Here is a 19,959-nt window from a genome sequence, read left to right on the forward strand (position 1 = left end):
TTTGCTGAAGCACCAGACACTGAACTAAAAAAAAAAAAAAGACATCTTTGATCATCTGCAATCTCATGAAGGAGACTAATATGGCAATAAGCAAATATGATAGAGGATGATGCATATAAAATATGCCATATCCCTGCATACGATTAGCACATTATGGGTGAAGGGATGCTAAGGGAGGGCTCTCTGAAGATGGAGCATCTGAGCAGGGGTGTCCATGGGGTTCAGCAGGAGAAAAAGCATGGGAGGTGCTAGGGAAGGAACCAGTACACAGACTCAAAGCGACACAAGGGCATGACTGAGTCAGGAAACTGTACTTCTGTGTTTCTTTGTGTCTCTGTTTTTCCACTGTAAGAATTTAAAATATTTGGATGGGTGGGAGAGGGACATTTTGTGGGAGTTGACAAGAGATAAGCCTCTTCACCTGTCAACAGACTGTAAAATAGGGAATAAGGGACAGGGCCTTCATGATTTTTTCTGCTTCCAAGAGCAGAAGAAAGGAAGAAAGACTACATAGGGAATGATATAGCATTTTCTAATATAAACAAGTAGGATATTTTCAATACATGATCTGTTTAAGGAAGGAGAGCCAGAATATTTCCTAATGAGATTATTTCTTTTTATGTTGTCTTTGGGTCATTGACTGTACCAGGTACCTTGCCTGATCATTTTTTTTTTCCTTTTTCTTTTCTTTTTAGTATAATTCATTACCAGATTGATTTCCATACAACACCCAGTGCTCATCCTAACATGTGCCACCCTCAATGCCCATCACTCCATTGCCTAATAATTTAAATCATGTTTTATTATTACTACAATAAAAATTTACGTTATAGGCATACAAATCTGTGAAAATGTGATTCATTACATAAAATTCTCACCATGGCTAGGCTTTGGAAATAATATAAATTATTTCAAATTATAAGAGTGTTAAGTAAATAATTGTTTTAAAGTTTTAGTCTTCTCCAAAAGTTAATGAAGCTTCCATAGCTTCTCAATTAACATCATTTCTATTTGATGAATAAAAAGTAAAATATAATTCAATATTAACATATTTCAATAACCATGAAATATAAATTACAAATGTTAAATTTCTTCTTATATTCTGTACAAAAATCACTCTAGAGATTTTAGATCACTGAGATTTTAAATCTGACTCACCAATTCACTAATTTCAGGCAACATTCACTCATCCATTTTTTCATGTATCAGTTCATTTATCCATTCCATACATATTTATTGAGTTTTACTCTGCCAGGTGACCCTGCTCTAGGTGTCAGAGAAATGACAAAGTTCTAGTCTTCAGGGCATTTATAGTCTCAGACTAGAAACCAGCAATTGCCTTATATCAGAGTTGGATATTGACTTATTGACATCTGAAAGTCAATATATTCTAAACTAAACTTTTGATTTCCCACTGCTGCTCCCTCTTCAACCTCTGCAAACTATTCCTCACATAATCTTTCTACTTCAGTTGATGGCAACTGCATGTTTTCAGTTGTCACTTGACCAAACATTTGGAAATGGCCTTGACTCCCCACCCCGCCACCGCAGTCCACATCCAATACATCAGGAAATCCTATCGGCTTTGCTGTACTTCTTACCCCTTCTTCTGCAAACACCCTAAATCCAACCACCATCATCTCTCTGTGAAGATTATTGCAATGGTCTCCTAGACCGGATTTCCTGATTCCACCCTTGCTCTTATCTTCCATGTTTGTGGTCCTTTTAAAACATAAATTACATTATGTCGCTGTTCTGCTCTAAGCCCCTCTAATGGCCCTCTGTTTCACATGGGGTAAAAGCCAAAGTTATCTCTTTGAGGCCCTAAATACTCTGTCTCCAAATCACAAGTGACTCATCTCTTGGCATTCTCCCCCTTGCTCATTCAGCTTCAGCTACATTAGCCTTTTGGGTGTTTCTTAAGCACAGAAGGCACTTTTCCACTAAGGGTCTTTGCTCTGGCTATTTCCTCTTCTGGACTATTCTCCCCTTAATATCTGCATAACTGAGCCTATGTCACCCTTTAGATCTTTGTTCAAATGCTATCTTCTCAAGAAAGGCAGTGAAAGGCTCTCTATTTAAAATTGCAATCTCGGGGCACCTCGGTGGCTCAGTCAGTTAAGCGTCAGACTCTTAATTCCTGCTCAGGTCATGATCTCACAGTCATGAGGATAGAGCACCACATCAGGCTCCGTTTTGAGCATGGAAACTGCTTGGGATTCTCTCTCTCTGCCCCTCCCCTACTCATCTCCCTCTCTGTCTCAAAAATAAATAAATAAACATTTTAGAAATAAATAAGTAAAATTGCAATCTCTCCATCTATCAGGGTATGTCCATGGCTAGCTTTCCCTGCTCTAGTTTTTGTCATTATTACCTTCTAGTATACTGCTTTTATAATTAATATGTTCATTACATTGTCCATTGTCTGTCTGCCCCAACTTGAAAATAAGTGCCAGGGGGGCAGGGATTTCCTTGTTGTTTGTCCACTAATATATTCCAAGCTCCTGGAACACGAGACCTGGTACATAATTGCTATTTAATAAAGGCTTTAGAGGAAATCGAAGATACTGTAGTAGTACCCATAATAAATTGGTCTAATCCAAGGTCTGAAGTAAGAAAAGGCTTTTTTGAGGAAGCAGTATTGAATTCAAAACTTGAAACAATGGTAGGAATTAAGAGAGAAGGGACAGTGGCTCCCCATAGAAAAATAGGATATGTAAAGTTCCCAGGGCACAGAAAATATAAATATTTCCATAAGGCCGGTGTTTGAACAGAGGTGTTTTGAGGAAATTCGGAGAAATACTCCTTTACAAATATGTGTTAGCCAAGGGCGCCTGAGTGGCTCAGTCAGTTGAGTGTCCTACTTCAGCTCATGTCATGATCTCACAGTTCATGGGTTCAAGACCTATATTAGGCTCTGTGCTGACAGAGCAGAGCCTGCTTGGGATTCTCTCTCTTTCCCTCTCTCTCTTCCCTCCCCTACTCATACTTTCTCTCTTTCTCAAAATAAATAAATAAATTTTTTTAAAAAAGAGAAATATGTATGATCTAGATTTTGTGTGACTTGTTGATTTACGAAGGAATTGTTTGTCCTATTCAGAGTGCAACAGGGATTCACTAGAAGAGAATGAATATCATGTTCTGATATGGGAAGATTACTGACCACACCACTTGGCTGACAACAGGTTGTAGCATGTGCATGTGGTGGCCGGTAAGATTTTAGGAAGATATCTCAAACAACCCAGGCAACAGATCATAGTTGTCTGAAATGTGGTCCTAGGATGGAGGGGATCAATGGGCTTGTTACAAATGCCAGTTCTTTCAGATCTTTTTATTTGTAAAAGAAATGATTATTGCAAGACTCGTGACCATTCTTTTATTACATAGTAATATAAATTCAGTTGAAAGATACCCCTGGGTTAAAAACAAGATTCTGAGAGGCAGTCTGTATCATTTGTATCTTACTGGCCCCAGATCTCATTCATTGGTTTGCACACAGTAGACACATAGATATTTATTGAAATGAAGAGTAACGAAATGAAAAATAGAAATAAAATCTGAAAATACTAAATCACTAAGAAAGGAAAAAAGTAATCATCATCGTTATGAGATTTGGTGAAAATTTCTGCTCTAGGATTTATTATGTCCCTTATTCAGCCCTAGCAGAAGAGTAGCATTATATTACTTGGTAAAATGTAGAATGACTGTAATCATCAGACCTGAACGATCATAGCTTCTCAATTTAAGTGGGACAATTCAAGTGAGCATTTTATGTTCCGTAAAAAAAGTTTCAGAAGAGGCAGATAATGAAGATGATTTGCCACTATCTCAAAAATAACTTACAAATACATCTATTTTTAGATAGATTTTCAGTGTTTTCAGTGTCTTCAACAGCTTGCCAGATTACAGCTACTCATTCTATCTTGTCACATCGACACTTTGAACCGTAGTTCAACTTTGTGTCGGTAATGTTCTACTGATGTCAAGGAATTCAACAATCATACGTGACTGACATTTTTGTGGCGCTAGACTTTCCCACCAGAATCTCATTTTACTCAGGAAATGACTTCAAACACAGACCCAAACTTTTTAAAATTGCTGTCCTAAGAGAGTTATTAGGCCTGTCTGAAAACAACATAAACTTTTTCAGTTTGGTAATTCACACCGTGCATTGTATAGTACTCTGGAGGCTTATTAGAATTAATTCTGCTTCTTGAACATTTTAACTGACCAAAACCACTGCTGACACATTGATGTCCCCTACTCCTAATATTAAAATATTTTACCACATAACATCCTAGAGGTGTGACATGCTTAGTTCCTTATATTGTGTGGTTGATTGATTGATTTTTTTGACTTTTTATTTTATTTTATTTATTTTTTAATACAATCTATTGGTCAAGTTAGCTAACATACAGTGTATACAGTGTGCTCTTGGTTTTAGGGTAGATTCCCATGATTCATCGCTACATAACAACACCCAGGGCTCATCCGAGCAAGTGCCCTCCTCAATGCCCTTCACCTATTTTCCCCTCTCCCCCACACTCCCATCAACCCTTAGTCTGTTCTCTGTATTTAGGAGTTCTCTTGCCTCCCTCTCTGTTTGAAACTATTTTTTCCCTTCCTTTCCCCCATGGTCTTCTGTTAATGTTTATAGCAGCACTTTCAACAATAACGAAACTATGGAAAGAGCCTAAATGTCCATCAACTGATGAATGGGTAAAGAAGATGTGGATTATATATACAATGGAATACTACCTGGTAATGAGAAAGAATGAAATCATGCCATTTGCAGCAGCATGTGGATGGAACTGGAAGGTATTATGCTGAGTAAAATGAGTCACTCAGAGAAGGACAGATACCATATGTTTTCACTTGTATGTGGATCTTGAGAAACTTAGCAGAAGACCATGGGGGAAGGGAAGGGGAAAAACAGTTACAAACAGAGAGGGAGGGAGGCAACCACAAGAGACTCTTAAATACAGAGAACAAACTTAGGGTGAATGGGAGGGTGGAAGGAAAGTGGGTGATGGGCATTGCGGAGGGCACTTGTTGGGGTGAGCACTGGGTGTTGTATGTAAGCCAATTTGACAATAAATTACATTTTTAAAAAGTTTCTCGGTTCCACATATGAATGAAAATATATGATATCTGTCTGACTGACTTAATTCACTTACCATAATACTCTCCAGTTCCACTCACGTTGTTGCAAATGGCAAGATTTCATTCTTTCTCATTACCAAGTAGTATTCCATTGTATATATAAGCCACATCTTCTTTACCCATTCATCAGAGATGGAAATTTAGGCTCTTTCCATAATTTGGCTATTGTTGAAAGTATTGCTGTAAACATTGGGGTACATGTGCCCCTATGCATCAGCACCCCTGTATCCTTTGGATAAATTCCTAGTAGTGCTATTGCTGTGTCATAGAGTAGGTATTTGCAAATACCTTCTCCCATTCTGTCATTTGTTTTTTAGTTTTGTTGATTGTTTCCTTTGCAGTGCAGAAGCATTTTATCTTGATGAGGTTCCAATAGTTCATTTTTGCTTTTGTTTCCCTTGCCTTCGGAGATATTTCAAACGAGAAATTGCTGTGGCTGAGGTCAACGTGGTTATTGGCTGTTTTCTCCTCTAGAGTTTTGATGGTTTCCTGTCTCACATTTAGGTCTTTCATCCATTTTGAGTTTACTTTTGTGTGTGGTGTAAGAAAGTTGTCCAGTTTTATTCTTCTGCATGCTGCCGTCCAGTTCTCCAACATCATTTGCCAAAGAGACTTTTTTCCATTGTATACTTTCCTGCTTTGTCAAAGATTAGTTGGCCAAACATGTGTGGGTCCAATTCTGGTTTCTATGTTCTATTCCATTGGTTTTTGTGCCAATACTGTACTGTCTTGAACATTACAGCTTTGTAGTAGAGGATAAAGTCTGGGATTGTGATGCCTCCTGCTTTGGTTTTCTTCCTCAACATTACGTTGGCTTTTTGTGGTTTGGGGTCTTTTGTGGTTCCATACAAATTTTAGTATGGTTTATTCTAGCTTTGAGCAGAATTCTGGTGCAAGTTTGATTGGGATTGCATTGAATGTGTAGATTGCTTTGGGAAGTATTGACATTTTAACAATATTTGCTCTTCCAGTCCATGAGTATGGAATGTTTTTCAATTCCTTGTACCTTCTTTAATTTCTTTCATAAGTTTTCTATAGCTTTCAGCATACAGTTCTTCTACATCTTTGGTTAGGTTTATTCCTAGGTATTTTATGTTTCCCGGTGTAATTGTAAATGGGATCTATTTCTTTGTTTCTCATTCTGTTGCTTCATTATTGGTATATAGAAATGCAACCAATTTCTGTATATTGATTTTATATCCTGCAACTTTGCTGATTCATGTACCAGTTCTAGCAGCTTTTCAGTGGAATCTTTTGGCTTTTCCATGTAGAGTATCATGTCGTCTGCGAAAAATGAAAGTTTGACTTCTTTGCCAACTTGGATGCCTTTTATTTCATTTGTTGTCTGATTGCAGAGGCTAGGACTTTCCCAAAGCCAGCAGAAGAGAAGTAATAAATATTAGAGCAGAAATAAACAATATATAATCCAAAAAAGCAGTAGAACAAATCAATGAATTTTAAAGCTGTTTTTTCTGAAAAAATAAACAAAGCTGATAACCTCCTATCTAGACTTCTCAGAACAAAAAGAAAGAGTACCCAAATAGATAAAATCATAAACGAAAGAGGGGAGATCACAACCAATACCACAGAAATACAATTATTAGAGAATATTGTGAAGAAATATACGCCAACAAAGTGGACAACCTGGAAGAAATGGACAAATTGCTAGACACTCATATATTACCAAAACTCAAAGGGAAGAAAGAGAACATTTGAGCAGACCCATAACCAGAGAGGAAATTGAATTAGTTATCAAAAATCTCCCAACAAACAAGACTCCTGGGCCAGATGGCCTCCCAGGGGAATTCTACTAGACATTTAAAGCAGAGTTAATACCTATCCTTTTCAAGCTGTTCCAAAAAATAGAAATGGAAGGAAAGTCTCCAGACTCATTCTTTGAAGCCAGTATTACCTTGATTCCCAAACCAGACAGAGGCCCCACAAAAAAGGAGAATTATAGGCCAATATCCCTGATGAACATGGATGCAAAAATTCTCAACAATATACTAGCAAATTGAATTCAACAGAATATGAAAAGAATTATTCACCGTGATCATGTGGGATTCATTCTTGGGCTGCAAGATTGGTTCAGTATTTGCAAATCTATGTGATACATCACATTAATAGAAGCAAGGAGAAGAACCACATGATCTGTCAATAGATGCAGAAAAAACATTTGACAAAATACAGCATCTTTCTTAATATCATCTTCAATGGAGAAAAACTGAGAGTTTTACCTCTGAGATCAGGAACACGACAGGGATGTCCGCTCTCTGGTTGATTTTTAAAATTTAATGATTTATTTTTGAGAGACACAGTATGATCAGAGGAGGAGTAGAGAAAAAGAGAGAGAGAGAGAGAGAGAGAATCCTAAACAGGCTTTGTACTGTCAGCACAGAGCCCAGTATGGGACTAGAGCTTAATGAAACTGTGAGATCAAACAGCCAGATGCTTAGCCGACTGAGCCATCCAGGCACCACTTTATAGTCTGTGGTTTAAAAAGCGTGTATATGGCTGAAATAAACCCATAAATTCAATTTTTGATATTGGTACAATTACATATTTTATTAAAAATGATTGGAAAATAATGCATTGCACTATTTAAATGTATATTATGGCATTAAAAGCATACTATTTAAATGCACATTAGAGCATTAAAAAAGCATTACTACTATGTAATAATAAGGCATTTTGTTATGAGATAATGGGTTTATCTCATTTCCGCATTCCTTCATCTGTAAAGGGAATAAATTTAGGTGATATCTCAGATTCCTCCCAAATCTTTAATGCCATGATTGTGTGAAGTGCTAATTTAATCATTCAGTAAAGCATACATACACTAACAGTTCCAATTTTTGCTGAATCTGTGACACCTCAAATGGTTCCTCTGTCTCTCAAAAATTGTGACTTGCAGGCAGTCATTTCTGAACTCCAGACATCGAAATCAAATCCTAAATAACCTTGGAACATATTTGTTTTATTTTTCCTGGATTATAAAAGATAAGAAACTTTCATTTTGTTAGAAGGTTCCTAGGAAGTGGGGAGGCTCAAGGAGGAATTTATGCAACGAACAGATTAAGAGATCTGCTTCTTAGAAAGTCTCTACAAACTGACAGGTGAATCAAAACCAGCTTTTTCCATCTTGATGAACCTAATTAATTTTGTTTGAAAATTTGAGTTCTTAAGTGAATCCAAGTTTTAGAATGTGAAAGTATTGGTTCTTAAGCAAGACTTTAAGTCAGAGTCAGTAGCCAAACTGGATACTTTACATAAAAATGTGTAGTTTTTTTTAAATGTATTCCTTTTACATGAAAAGTCTTTCTTTTGGTGGACTAAAAATTATTTTTATTATTCATGAAGAATAATAAAGGATGTCAATTTTGGTTTCTTACCAGTGGAGCTGGCTTTTTCACCCTTGGAAATGTGATACAGCTGGTGTGCTTACTAAAGATGTTGACTCTTTTTAAATTTTGTAATTAAGATTTAACTTTTTTAGAGCAGTTTAAGGTTCACAGCAGGACTGAGCAAAAGTACTGAGAATTTCCATATATCTCTGCCCCCAGACATGCATAGCCAACTCCAGTATCAACTTCACTCACCAGAGTGATTCATTTGTTATAACTGATGACCCTCCATTGACATTTCATAGTTGCCCATAGTCCATAGTTTACATTACGGCTCATTCTTGGTGGTATACCTTCTGTGGGTTGGCACAAATGTGTAATAACATGCTTCCATCATTATAGTTTCATAGTGACTATTCTCACTGCTCTGAAAATCTTCTGTGCTCTGCCTATTTATCTCTCCTCCCACTCCTGGAAAACACTGATCTCTCACTGTCTGCATAGTTTTGCCTTTTCCAGAATGTCATATAGTTGGATTCATACAGTATACAGCCTTTTTAGGTTGGCTTTTTTCACATAGTAATATACATTCAAGTTTCTTCCATGTCTTTTCATGGCTTGGTAGCTCCCTCATTTTTAGCACTGATAATATTCCATTGTCTGGGCGTACCAGTAGCCTCTGACTGATTCATTGTGGACATCCTGATGGTCTCCAATTTTGGCACTTATGAATAAAGGTACCACCAATGTCTATGAGCTGGTTTTTCAGTAGGACATATGGTTTTGACTCCTTTGGGTAAATACCAAGTAGTGCAATTGATGGATCATATGGTAAGAGTATGTTTTAGTTTTGTAAGAAACTGCTAAACTTTCTCCCAATGTGGCTGTGCCATTTTGCATTCTCACCAGCAATGAATGAGAGTTCCTGTTACTCCACTGATGTTGAGTTTCTGTGAAGATATTGTAACTTCATGCAGTAAAGTTTCAAAGGGCATGTATTCAACAAGTTTTACACAGCCTTATGACAGACAGCTCTTTTCCAGAGGTCAATTCAATGTGAAATTAAGACAAGTGAATAAACTTAAGTTTATAATGTATTTGCTAATACTGTTCATTTTTTTATGGCTCTAGGTGATTCTTGGTCATTTCCCAGAATCTATTAATAAACAAACAAACAAACAAACAAATAGACTTTCTAGAGTTTTTCCTTTCTTATTGGTTTACTGTTTTTTTTAGAGCTCATCCATTTTTGACCATTTTGATAACTTTGTAAAATGAAGAAATTGAGAATTATATTGTAAAATTCTTTAGGGAAATATTGAGTGTATAATAACTTTAATCAAATGAGTGATGTCATTTAAAAATTAGTAGATAAAGTTTTTCAAGCCATAAAACTTTAACAGCCCAAAGTATGTAACACAAATCATTATTTTTATGGAAAGTAATTGGTGTCGAGGAAATTGTTAAAATTGAATGTTCTTCAGACAAAGCTGAACTGGAATTGTCACTGCAGGATTTCTCAGGGCCTTTAATATGCCAATGTGAGAATAATTTTCTGAACTTATTACAGACTTTTTTGTAGATTGGGATAGTGGTTTTCAAAACATCAAAACAAGCTAGTTTTATACCAGCACAGTTAGTAATAATAAGAAAAAAAGAAAGCAAACAACACTGGTCAATAACTTGTATTTTTTTAGCACATTTTATTAATCACCTGGCTTCCCATTTCCTGTAACTCTACTCATCTGATGTGGTGTTTGGACAAAGGGACCCACTGTCCCAGTGTGCCTGGTACTGAGGAGTTTCCTGAGATTGCAGATTTTCTGCTTGAAACAGTAATACTAGCAGCAAACCAGGACAGTTGCACACCATCATTGCTCCAGAAACACAGAAATCTGAATTCAAACTCCACTTAAATTGTTTGTGACCCTGGCCAAGATATAACTTGTTACCTGGGAATCTTCATCTATAAAACTAGAATACAAATATTTGTTGCATAGAATTTTTAAAATGGACTTGTTAGGAAACCACCCAGTTTCATGAATTCTTATTTCCTCATGAGTGTTTCCAGTACTACTATGACATAAGAGAGACACTGCTTTCCTTATTTCATTGATAACAAACCTTGGACACTCTTACTTTTGTTAAACTGTCCAAGGCAACTGAGTCATCAACAATAAAATCAAGACTTGGGCTCTGTCTTCTGAGGTTATATTCAATGCTTTCTAAACTATATACAATTCAATTTCAGATGCCAAGGAAAATTTGGAAAATGGTCATTCATAGCAAGTTTACTAACACTTTCATTATATCTAAAGTCTAGTACCTTTCTTTGATAATTTTTTTGTTTGTTTTAGCACAGTGCAGATAACATGTTTAGGACTAGGTGCTATCATAATAATGACCCATAAAATGTTATATTATAGCCTATTTATCCTTTTTGTATGTTCATTAAATTCTAAATGTACCTAGAACTTCTTTTTATTCCCTTTTTTGGCTGTCAGAAAATTGTTTTCGGGTCCCAGTGATTATAGTAATGTATTATTGAATAATGTCTGATGACTGTTGGGCATAACAAACATGTTTAAAATGCATATTTCATTTTATATGTGAAAAATAAGTCTCAATAAATCTAATTTAAAATGGAATAAAAAGTGCATTTGGAAAATGGACCATAAAAGCATTTTCCCAGATTTCTTCTTTAAAGTGTGGATATGATGCAGTTGTGATATGAACACTGCAAAACATAATGGCCCCCCACTGAATTATAAATTTCCAACTCAGCTGAGGGATTTCACAGAACATAAACACCAGGGCAGAGATGATGCATTTGTTTTCAAGGAAGGAGATAGTTACATTGACATCGTGTTCCCTTCAAATTAATTTGCACCTAGTTTAGTGAATGGTAGAATAAAATATCTAACAATGCAATAAAAAATGTGAATTTATTTGTTTAGAAAAATAAACGAGCCACATATGTGGCATGTAAACAAAAAGGAACTCTGGAGACAGGGTCTGTTTATTTTTGCTCAGTCCAGAATTGTGTTTCTATGATTGTGACTTTTAATTAAGAATGATAATAGACTGGAGACTTGATTAAATTTGAACATTTGAAAAAGGTTGAAAGGATTTTTCTTCTTACTATGCTCATGCTCTGAATCATAATTGTAACATGCTGCACAGACCTAAATGCTTTTAGTTCATTCAACCTAATCTTATTTTTTAATGTAGTTCGCCAACATTTATAGACCTCTAAAGCACTTAGCAGATGGCTTTATAGATTTCTCATAGAAATGTGAGCAACCTGACTCAAAGAAGATTTTGGCTTTTAAATCTCACTGTAACTTTTTAATAGATGTTGCAATACTTCTTTTTTGCATATCCAATTTATTCAATTTAGGCTCTGTTTCCTATTCAGTGACCTAGACTTTATTTTAAGAATCATACTGGCAAAGACCTAATTGATGTAGAAGAAAGCAAATTAATCATTTTTTCCCTCTAGGAGAATAGAAACAGTCATATACATAAGCCAGATAAACCCTGATGTGTTGTCTTATTTCTCCAGGTCTTTGCTTAAGTAGCTATGTTATGAAACAGTGACTTTGATATAACATAGATTTTCTTGAGGGGTGCCTGGGTGGTCAGTCGGTTAAGTGTCCAACTTCAGCCTAGGTCATGATCTCACGGTTTATGGGTTCGAACCCCGTGTCGGGCTCTGTGCTGACAGCTAGCTCAGAGCCTGGAGCCTGCTTCAGATTCTGTGTCTCCCTCTCTCTCTGACCCTCCCCTGCTCACGCTGTCTCTCTCTCAAAAATAAATAATTTAAAAAAATGTTTTTTAAAAGTAGTCCATGAATATTCTAGAAAACTTGGAAAAGAAATATAATCATTTTGGATTTCCTCTTATTTTGGAAATTTCCAAATTTCCTTTCTATTATTGTAATCATTTTGTTTATTTTTCTTTCCCTCATTTGTTGAAGGGATATTACCATTTTTTAATCACTCTTATTTATCAATGAAGAATTTTTTTTAAAAAGCTTAATTGTAATGTTTTTCACTAATTTTATAATTGACATTATTCATATTGCTATATAACATTTATTAGTATCACTTTTTAATGGCTGCATAATACTTTCTTAAGGCAGAAAGTATAGGTATTAAACTTCTTTTACTGTCAGAAATTTGGGTTTATTCTAAATTGAGTTGGACCTATTAAATACTATATTTTCTTAATTTTTCACATGTACAGTTTGAAAAAAAGGTTGCAGATTTTTGGAAAAAATGGTGATGCATTTTATTTAGATCTGTGTAGCTGAGATATTTGTGAGGAACACAAGTGCAAGCCTCCAGAAGACCATCTAAATAAGTAAAAGGCTCACATATAGGCCTGCAATGACTTTGCATAACTGGTATCTTATGAGAAGCAATAAATAAGAAAACCTAGAGGTAAATATGAATATCTTATTACAGTTTACAGCACTCAATCACAGGGCACATGGCTTCAAACCATTTTCTCTTTTTCTTCTTCCTACTAACTTTCCATCAAATTTGACTCATTAATATGATCAAATGAAAGTGATTCACCTAAACCAATTCATGCAAAGATTAAATGACTGATAACCTCACACTGCCATTTTTCCATTAAAAAATGGAGGCTCAAGAAATTTCTGGATGCAGAGTGGGGATGATTCATATGACATAAACTATTTTTCATTTGCCTTATTGTAATATCTCTCATTTAAAAGGATAAACCAGACAAACATCTATCCACCATCAGGCCAATCTATAACACTGTAATAGGTAGATTGCAATTATCTATTTATATAATCTTTTCACTGGATTGGAAGAGAAGGTGAGTCCCAGGTCCTTATCAAGATCTGTGAATCCCTTGCCTGAATTCTTTTCTTCCTTCCTAAGTCTTTACAACGTGCCCGGTGCTGACTTAGGCTCTGAGAATTCAGTGGTGACAGATGAGTTTTCTACTTCCCTAGAGTAAATATTCCAATGGGGAAGAGAGATGAAGTCAAGAAATAAAGAAAGTGTGATACTGATGAAAATAAAGGAGGTCATATGAAAGGGAGTGACTGGGAATGTGCTGGGAAGGAAGGGAATCATTGAGGAGGCAATGTTTGAGTGTGTACATGTAATTTAAAGCAATGAACCAAGTGAGACCTCTTAGAAAAAGCAAGGATGGTTGATGTGGAATGGCAAGTTTAGAAAATTCCTCTTAACACATTTTCTGATGAAGGAAGCCAAAAAAGAGAGTGGGTATTAGAAGGAGATCTAAACCTAAGAAGCAGTTATTCTATCTATCTATCTATCTATCTATCTATCTATCTATCTATCTATCATCTATCTATCTATCATCTATCATCAGTATCATCCTCTATCATCATCTATCTTTTTATTTGTGGTCAAAGATATCAGAGCATTTGAATTGCTAATAGAAATGATCCAGTAGAGAGAGAAAAAAATGCTGATACAGGATATTGAGGTTATGCATAATTGTACATGAAATGTTCTTAGAAAGATTTAAGGAACCCCATAAGTGCATTGTTGGAGTGGCTATCTTGATGTAGAAGCATGGCCACCTCATGTTTTGTCAACTCAGGAGGGAAATGGAAAGTGTGTGTGCTCTTGGCAGTTTTATGGTTGGAAGATAAAAGATTTCTGTCTTATGGCTTCTATTTGGCTTCTATTTTTTCAGTGATGTGTAAGGCAAGATAATCAGCAGGAATTAAAGAGAAGTGTGTAAACTGTGGATATTAGAGAAAAGAAGGTATAAAATAATCATTTTTGAGAGTGGAGGAACTAATTTACTATAAAAATGAGGAGCATTACTTGGAAATACTAAGCGGCCATTTTGGATTTGTGGTCAAGAATTTTTGTGTTGCAAATTCAGTATGATACTGCATTTATTACCCATATTCATTCACTATGCTTTTGTTACTTACCGATTGAAAAATGCTCAAAATCAGAAATTTCCTCAGCATTCATTAAAGCGGTTGTGTTAAAATGTGGTTTATCATTAATAATAGCAGCATGATATATTTGATAGATGGAGGTATATATACATGCATGAAGTAATATTGATGTAGCCATGGATAATGCTTCATACACTTAGTGCTTTTTTTTTTTTTTTTTTTTGTTTNTTTTTCTTGGCCCCCAACTCCTGTAATAATCTTACTGTCCCATTGGGATCTAACCAATGTTACAATAAACTGTTGAGGCATAAAGGGGGCATAGAAATTATGAAATTTGATGATTTCATTTGATTACCATAATCACCAAGGGGATCTTAAAAACATTCCAAAGACTATTGCTGATCTATGTGAGCATGCCTAAGGTAGAATTAAAGACTTAAACTAATCAGTATTCTTTCCCTATTGCCAAATGAATCTCTCGTTCATGGAGGGATATTTATTTGTTATTTTGATCATTCCCTATATCCCCAAATCAGATCATAGAGTGATGCTCTAATAAGAAATTGGTTAGAAAAGAAAAGACATAATTATGAAAGTTCTCACCTGAAATAGCTGAGATGTTAACATAACAGGAGATGCTTACTGTTCAGAACACACTCATTAGTCCCAATATTCTGTACTACCTCCCTTGGATTCTTAGATTTTTAGATGCAGGAATTGTTTCAGAGTTCTTAGACTTTGAACTGGTATTGTATGGTGGCCAGTGTGCAGTGAATCTCGAATTGTGTCCCATTCTTATGACAAATATGTGATGCTTTTCAGTATACTTCTGCTCTGACCTATGACGCTGTTCAAGTGATGACTGAAGCTTTCCGCAACCTACGGAAGCAGAGAATTGAAATCTCCCGAAGGGGAAATGCAGGAGATTGTCTGGCAAACCCAGCAGTCCCCTGGGGACAAGGCGTAGAAATAGAAAGGGCCCTCAAACAGGTTAGTCGCTCAAAATGATTGTGAATATGACTTAACAATGAACACTGTTTTTTGTCTACTCATTAGTCTCCTTGTTATATTTAATATAAAGTGAATATTATTTCATGACAGCACAAAGGTAGGTTAAAGGTGGAAAAAAATCTTATAAATGAACTCTTCTTGACTGGAGCCCAGTGAGAATNGTTTAATATAAAGTGAATAGTATTTCATGACAGCACAAAGGTAGGTTAAAGAGTGGAAAAAAATCTTATAAATGAACTCTTCTTGACTGGAGCCCAGTGAGAATAGTCTGTACCCCGTTTGTGCCTTTGGTTGAACTAAATTGATAACTGTGCTGCTTTCCTTCCTCATTAGGTTCAGGTTGAAGGTCTCTCAGGAAATATAAAATTTGACCAGAATGGAAAAAGAATAAACTATACAATTAACATCATGGAACTCAAAACTAATGGGCCCCGGAAGGTAAATCATTAGGGATCTAAAGGCAGTTTTCTCTCTGTGAGGAGGTGAGTTAGCTGCCCATCGCCTCTTCTTCCGAAGAGTCCTGGAAATGTATATTCATGTAGGTAGAGTTTAACTACTTCCAGAAACAGTTGTGTTTTAAAATATTTTTTTTCCTAAATCTAATCTATTCGTTTCTGGTAAGTAACATTGAAATGTAATCATTAAACAACTGTGAATGAACCCCTTATATATATATATTTTTTTTTCTATCAAGGTATAAGAAGTTTAATGAGAAGAGAAAGAACTATCACTGACAGTTTATGGTTCAGAAGACAAAACATAGCGGGTGCAAATATGCGTTAATGTTTTAGTTCAACATCTTTCTTTTAACAGTTATGGATAAAATGTCATTGCTTGAATTTTATTTCTGTTTCTATATGATCACTCCCAAACAGATTAACCTGGGGAAAATATGAGACGTGAACATGAAGAAACAAGCTGTTTTTAAGAATTGTTTTTGTTTCATTGTTTTTATAAGCCCTATTTCTATTAGAGTCATGTATATAAAAGATACATCGCTGTTTAGAAGAAGCCTAGCTAATGCCTAGATGTAATTTTGGATTCAGAAATGAGTTTGAAATTATTAAATTCTTGGCTAATAGAAAGATCATTTATCCATGTGCCTATCTTTCTGTAACCTTTTTCAGATTGGATACTGGAGTGAAGTAGACAAAATGGTTGTTACCCTTACTGAGCTCCCTTCTGGAAACGATACCTCTGGGCTTGAGAATAAGACTGTTGTTGTCACTACAATTTTGGTAATTAGCTACAGATGCCTATGCTTTACTTTAGTTTTTCTTATGAAAAACATCTGCCAGCTAGAATTGCTGTTTGCATTTTAAGATAACTAATGCAATGCTGCTTTTGCACCATTTTAATCATGTATAGCATATTTACTCTGTCAGAAGGATGACATAAGCATTAAATAAAGCATTCAAAATATTTCCTATCCTCTTCAATATTGAAATTTAGCTTGACAAATAATTCGTATACTGGTGCATCCCCAAGTGTGAACAACTTGGGAAAGTCTTGAAGACAGCTTCTTGTATTTCGTCAAGTGCGCTACCTTTCACTTCCCATGCAGTTGTGGAACATTTTATCTTTGCACTTGTTACATGGCATCATAGTGGTGTCAACATCTCTTTCTTTATAATATAAGATGAAGTTCTTAAAGATAAAGATAATCTCCCTTTTTTTTAACCCCAAATCTCAACACATAGCCAGTGCTGAATGAATGTGATAAAATTGAACTGAATTTTGAACGTCTAGACTTTGGCTAGAGGCAAGGAAGATGTAGATCCTCATGACATGCCATTGGTGAAATGAAATTGAGGAAATGGGGTTCACTAATAGTACATGGTTTTATTACAAAACAATTGTATTTTACTTTATTAAGCAGTGATACAGTAAATTTGTGGGATTCATTATTCTAACAATATTGGGAAGAAAAATACAGCTAGGTTAATATAATAAGCATTTTGAATAAAAACACTGATTGGAATTTGGAAATATCTTAATAAGTATAAGCAGGACATTTGAGGAATTTTGCCTTAATCATGCCATTGAGAGAAACTATATCTCTGAGCCCCCAAATATGCTTGGTGCTACTTTCCTGAGGAGAATATTGAGCTATTTTGAATCATTTTCATACCTCCTTTTTCTTAGGTTTACAGGGGAAGCTTCTCTCTATCTTTGTAATATTATTCTAGGGTAGTATATTTCGTAGATGAAGTGAGACATGAAACGTGAGAGGGTAGCATCGATACATCACCATGGCAATGATTGTTTTAGTCTGTGCATCACTGACCATGAACCTTATTTCCACATCAACCTTACCCTTGAAGAAGCAGTGCACAGGGTTTTGGATGAATGCTGGTTCTTGAGGATGGCATAGCCTTAACAAGAGAGCGTGGTGGATCCAGAGTTGAATAAAACAGAGGTTGAGCAGCATATTCCTGTCTAAGCTCTAGGAGTTAACAAACATGACAAGGGGACAAACAAATAGTTGCTGCTTTTGAGTGTCTTATTTACTTTGGTATGGCTAGGTACAAGCCATGTTAATAAAATATAATGATAGACATTTGATGACCTTTTTTCAAAAGCATTATGCTTAAATATTTTTTGCTAATATTGTCCACCATTTATACTCTACCATTTCTCTGGATAACAGGTAATAATTAAACTGGAAGGCTTGATTTGGTTAGAGTAGTTACACCGTTATTTTTATCATTGAAAGCACTATCTTTCCATGTAGGAATCTCCATATGTTATGATGAAGAAAAATCATGAAATGCTTGAAGGCAATGAGCGTTATGAGGGCTACTGTGTTGACTTGGCTGCAGAAATCGCCAAACATTGTGGGTTCAAGTACAAGTTGACAATTGTTGGGGATGGCAAGTATGGGGCCAGGGATGCTGACACGAAAATTTGGAATGGGATGGTTGGAGAACTTGTATATGGGGTAAGTATAGCTCTTCTCCCAAATAAAGTCATTCGGTTTGAACTTTTGTTGACAGAATGCCTCCCTTCCCTGCAAAGTACCATATATGAGGTTTTTGGTTTCCCACATTAAGAAATTTGTTCTATTTCCTTGTGAACGTCTGAAGATTAAGGATGAAGTCAGAAGCACACATGCACACTAAATGAGACAGACATTCTATCTGTCTTGAAGCATATGGGCCGTATTAATTGTCCAAAGGCTGCAAAGGCATAGATGCAGTGTAGAGATGTAATTATAAAAATCAAGTTAGATGAGTGGACTGTGTATTTATAAAAAAGGAGGGATATTTGGAGAACAGATTTGTTTTTTGTTTGCTTATTCTTTACTGGGACTTTACCAGAGAAATAATTACTGACATTTCCCTTATTTCCTTTCCTTCCCTTTTGATCCAATAATGTAAGCATGATTCCTCTTTTGACCATGACTCCAGGTACTATTACTTTCATTTGTTTCCCTTACAGAAAGCTGACATTGCAATTGCTCCATTAACTATTACCCTTGTGAGAGAAGAGGTGATTGACTTCTCAAAGCCCTTTATGAGCCTCGGGATATCTATCATGATCAAGAAGCCTCAGAAGTCCAAACCAGGAGTGTTTTCATTTCTTGATCCTTTAGCCTATGAGATCTGGATGTGCATTGTTTTTGCCTACATTGGGGTCAGTGTAGTTTTATTCCTGGTCAGCAGATTTAGCCCCTACGAGTGGCACACTGAGGAGTTTGAAGATGGAAGAGAAACACAAAGTAGTGAATCAACTAATGAATTTGGGATTTTTAATAGTCTCTGGTTTTCCTTGGGTGCCTTTATGCAGCAAGGATGCGATATTTCGCCAAGGTTGGTCACTCACCTGCTTCAACTTTGTGCATTTTAGGTCTCAAGTGGATATTCATGGTGTTTATGAATTCACTACAAAGAAGTAAACAGCTGCCGACTACCTGTCCAAGCGGTTTGAGACTCTTTGGGACAGACTCTTAACCGTCGGCGTAAGACTGTGAAATATTTGAGCAATGTTCTTTGAATGTTGAGCATATATTTCATGGTGAAATTATACACACCATGGAGAGGCTATAAAATGCATAAGGTTCCTATCATTCCATGCCTTCTTGGAGGGGTACCGTGTTTTTGCTGCATATTCTCATTTTACAGTCATCTGTGTGTTGATCCACAGACCTGTATATGGGAAAATGGGCAACATTACTTATTAACTACAAAAACAATAACTTGTTTATAAAACTTCATTGGCACACATCCCATCTCTTTTATTTTCCCATTGTTAGCTCATGCAAATGGTATCAGAAAGGTATAAAATTTCTGTTTTTTTTAAAGGTTAGGTCACTGGATTAAAGGGAATATACAATAATATATTTTCCAAGTATCTAAAAAATACATGGCTGGGTGATGATGATTGATTCATTCCATAAGGCTTGTGCCATATTGAATAGTAATTCACACACAAAATGGAATATTTTAGACCCCTTTAGTCTCATTATGATATATTAATTCCTACATTAGAATGCCTAAATATAACGAATATGTCACA

The 19,959-nt window shown here is 35.7% G+C and overlaps 1 protein-coding gene across 5 annotated transcripts in view; it reads left to right on the forward strand.

Moving 5' to 3' along the window:
* GRIA2 (glutamate ionotropic receptor AMPA type subunit 2) overlaps window positions 1-19,959 on the forward strand; it is a 155,151-nt gene that overhangs the window by 102,455 nt on the left and 32,737 nt on the right. For all 5 annotated transcript variants that reach the window (XM_077753039.1, XM_077753036.1, XM_077753035.1 and 2 more), the window contains exons 7-11: window positions 15,253-15,420; window positions 15,775-15,879; window positions 16,569-16,679; window positions 18,176-18,382; window positions 18,883-19,253. In XM_077753039.1, the coding sequence (XP_077609165.1) occupies window positions 15,253-15,420; window positions 15,775-15,879; window positions 16,569-16,679; window positions 18,176-18,382; window positions 18,883-19,253 (962 nt within the window). The remainder of the gene's footprint in view (window positions 1-15,252; window positions 15,421-15,774; window positions 15,880-16,568; window positions 16,680-18,175; window positions 18,383-18,882; window positions 19,254-19,959) is intronic.

This window comes from Crocuta crocuta, unplaced genomic scaffold (assembly GCF_008692635.1).
Source record: "Crocuta crocuta isolate KB4526 unplaced genomic scaffold, BGI_CrCroc_1.0 scaffold591, whole genome shotgun sequence".
In the NCBI taxonomy this organism is placed as follows: domain Eukaryota; kingdom Metazoa; phylum Chordata; class Mammalia; order Carnivora; family Hyaenidae; genus Crocuta; species Crocuta crocuta.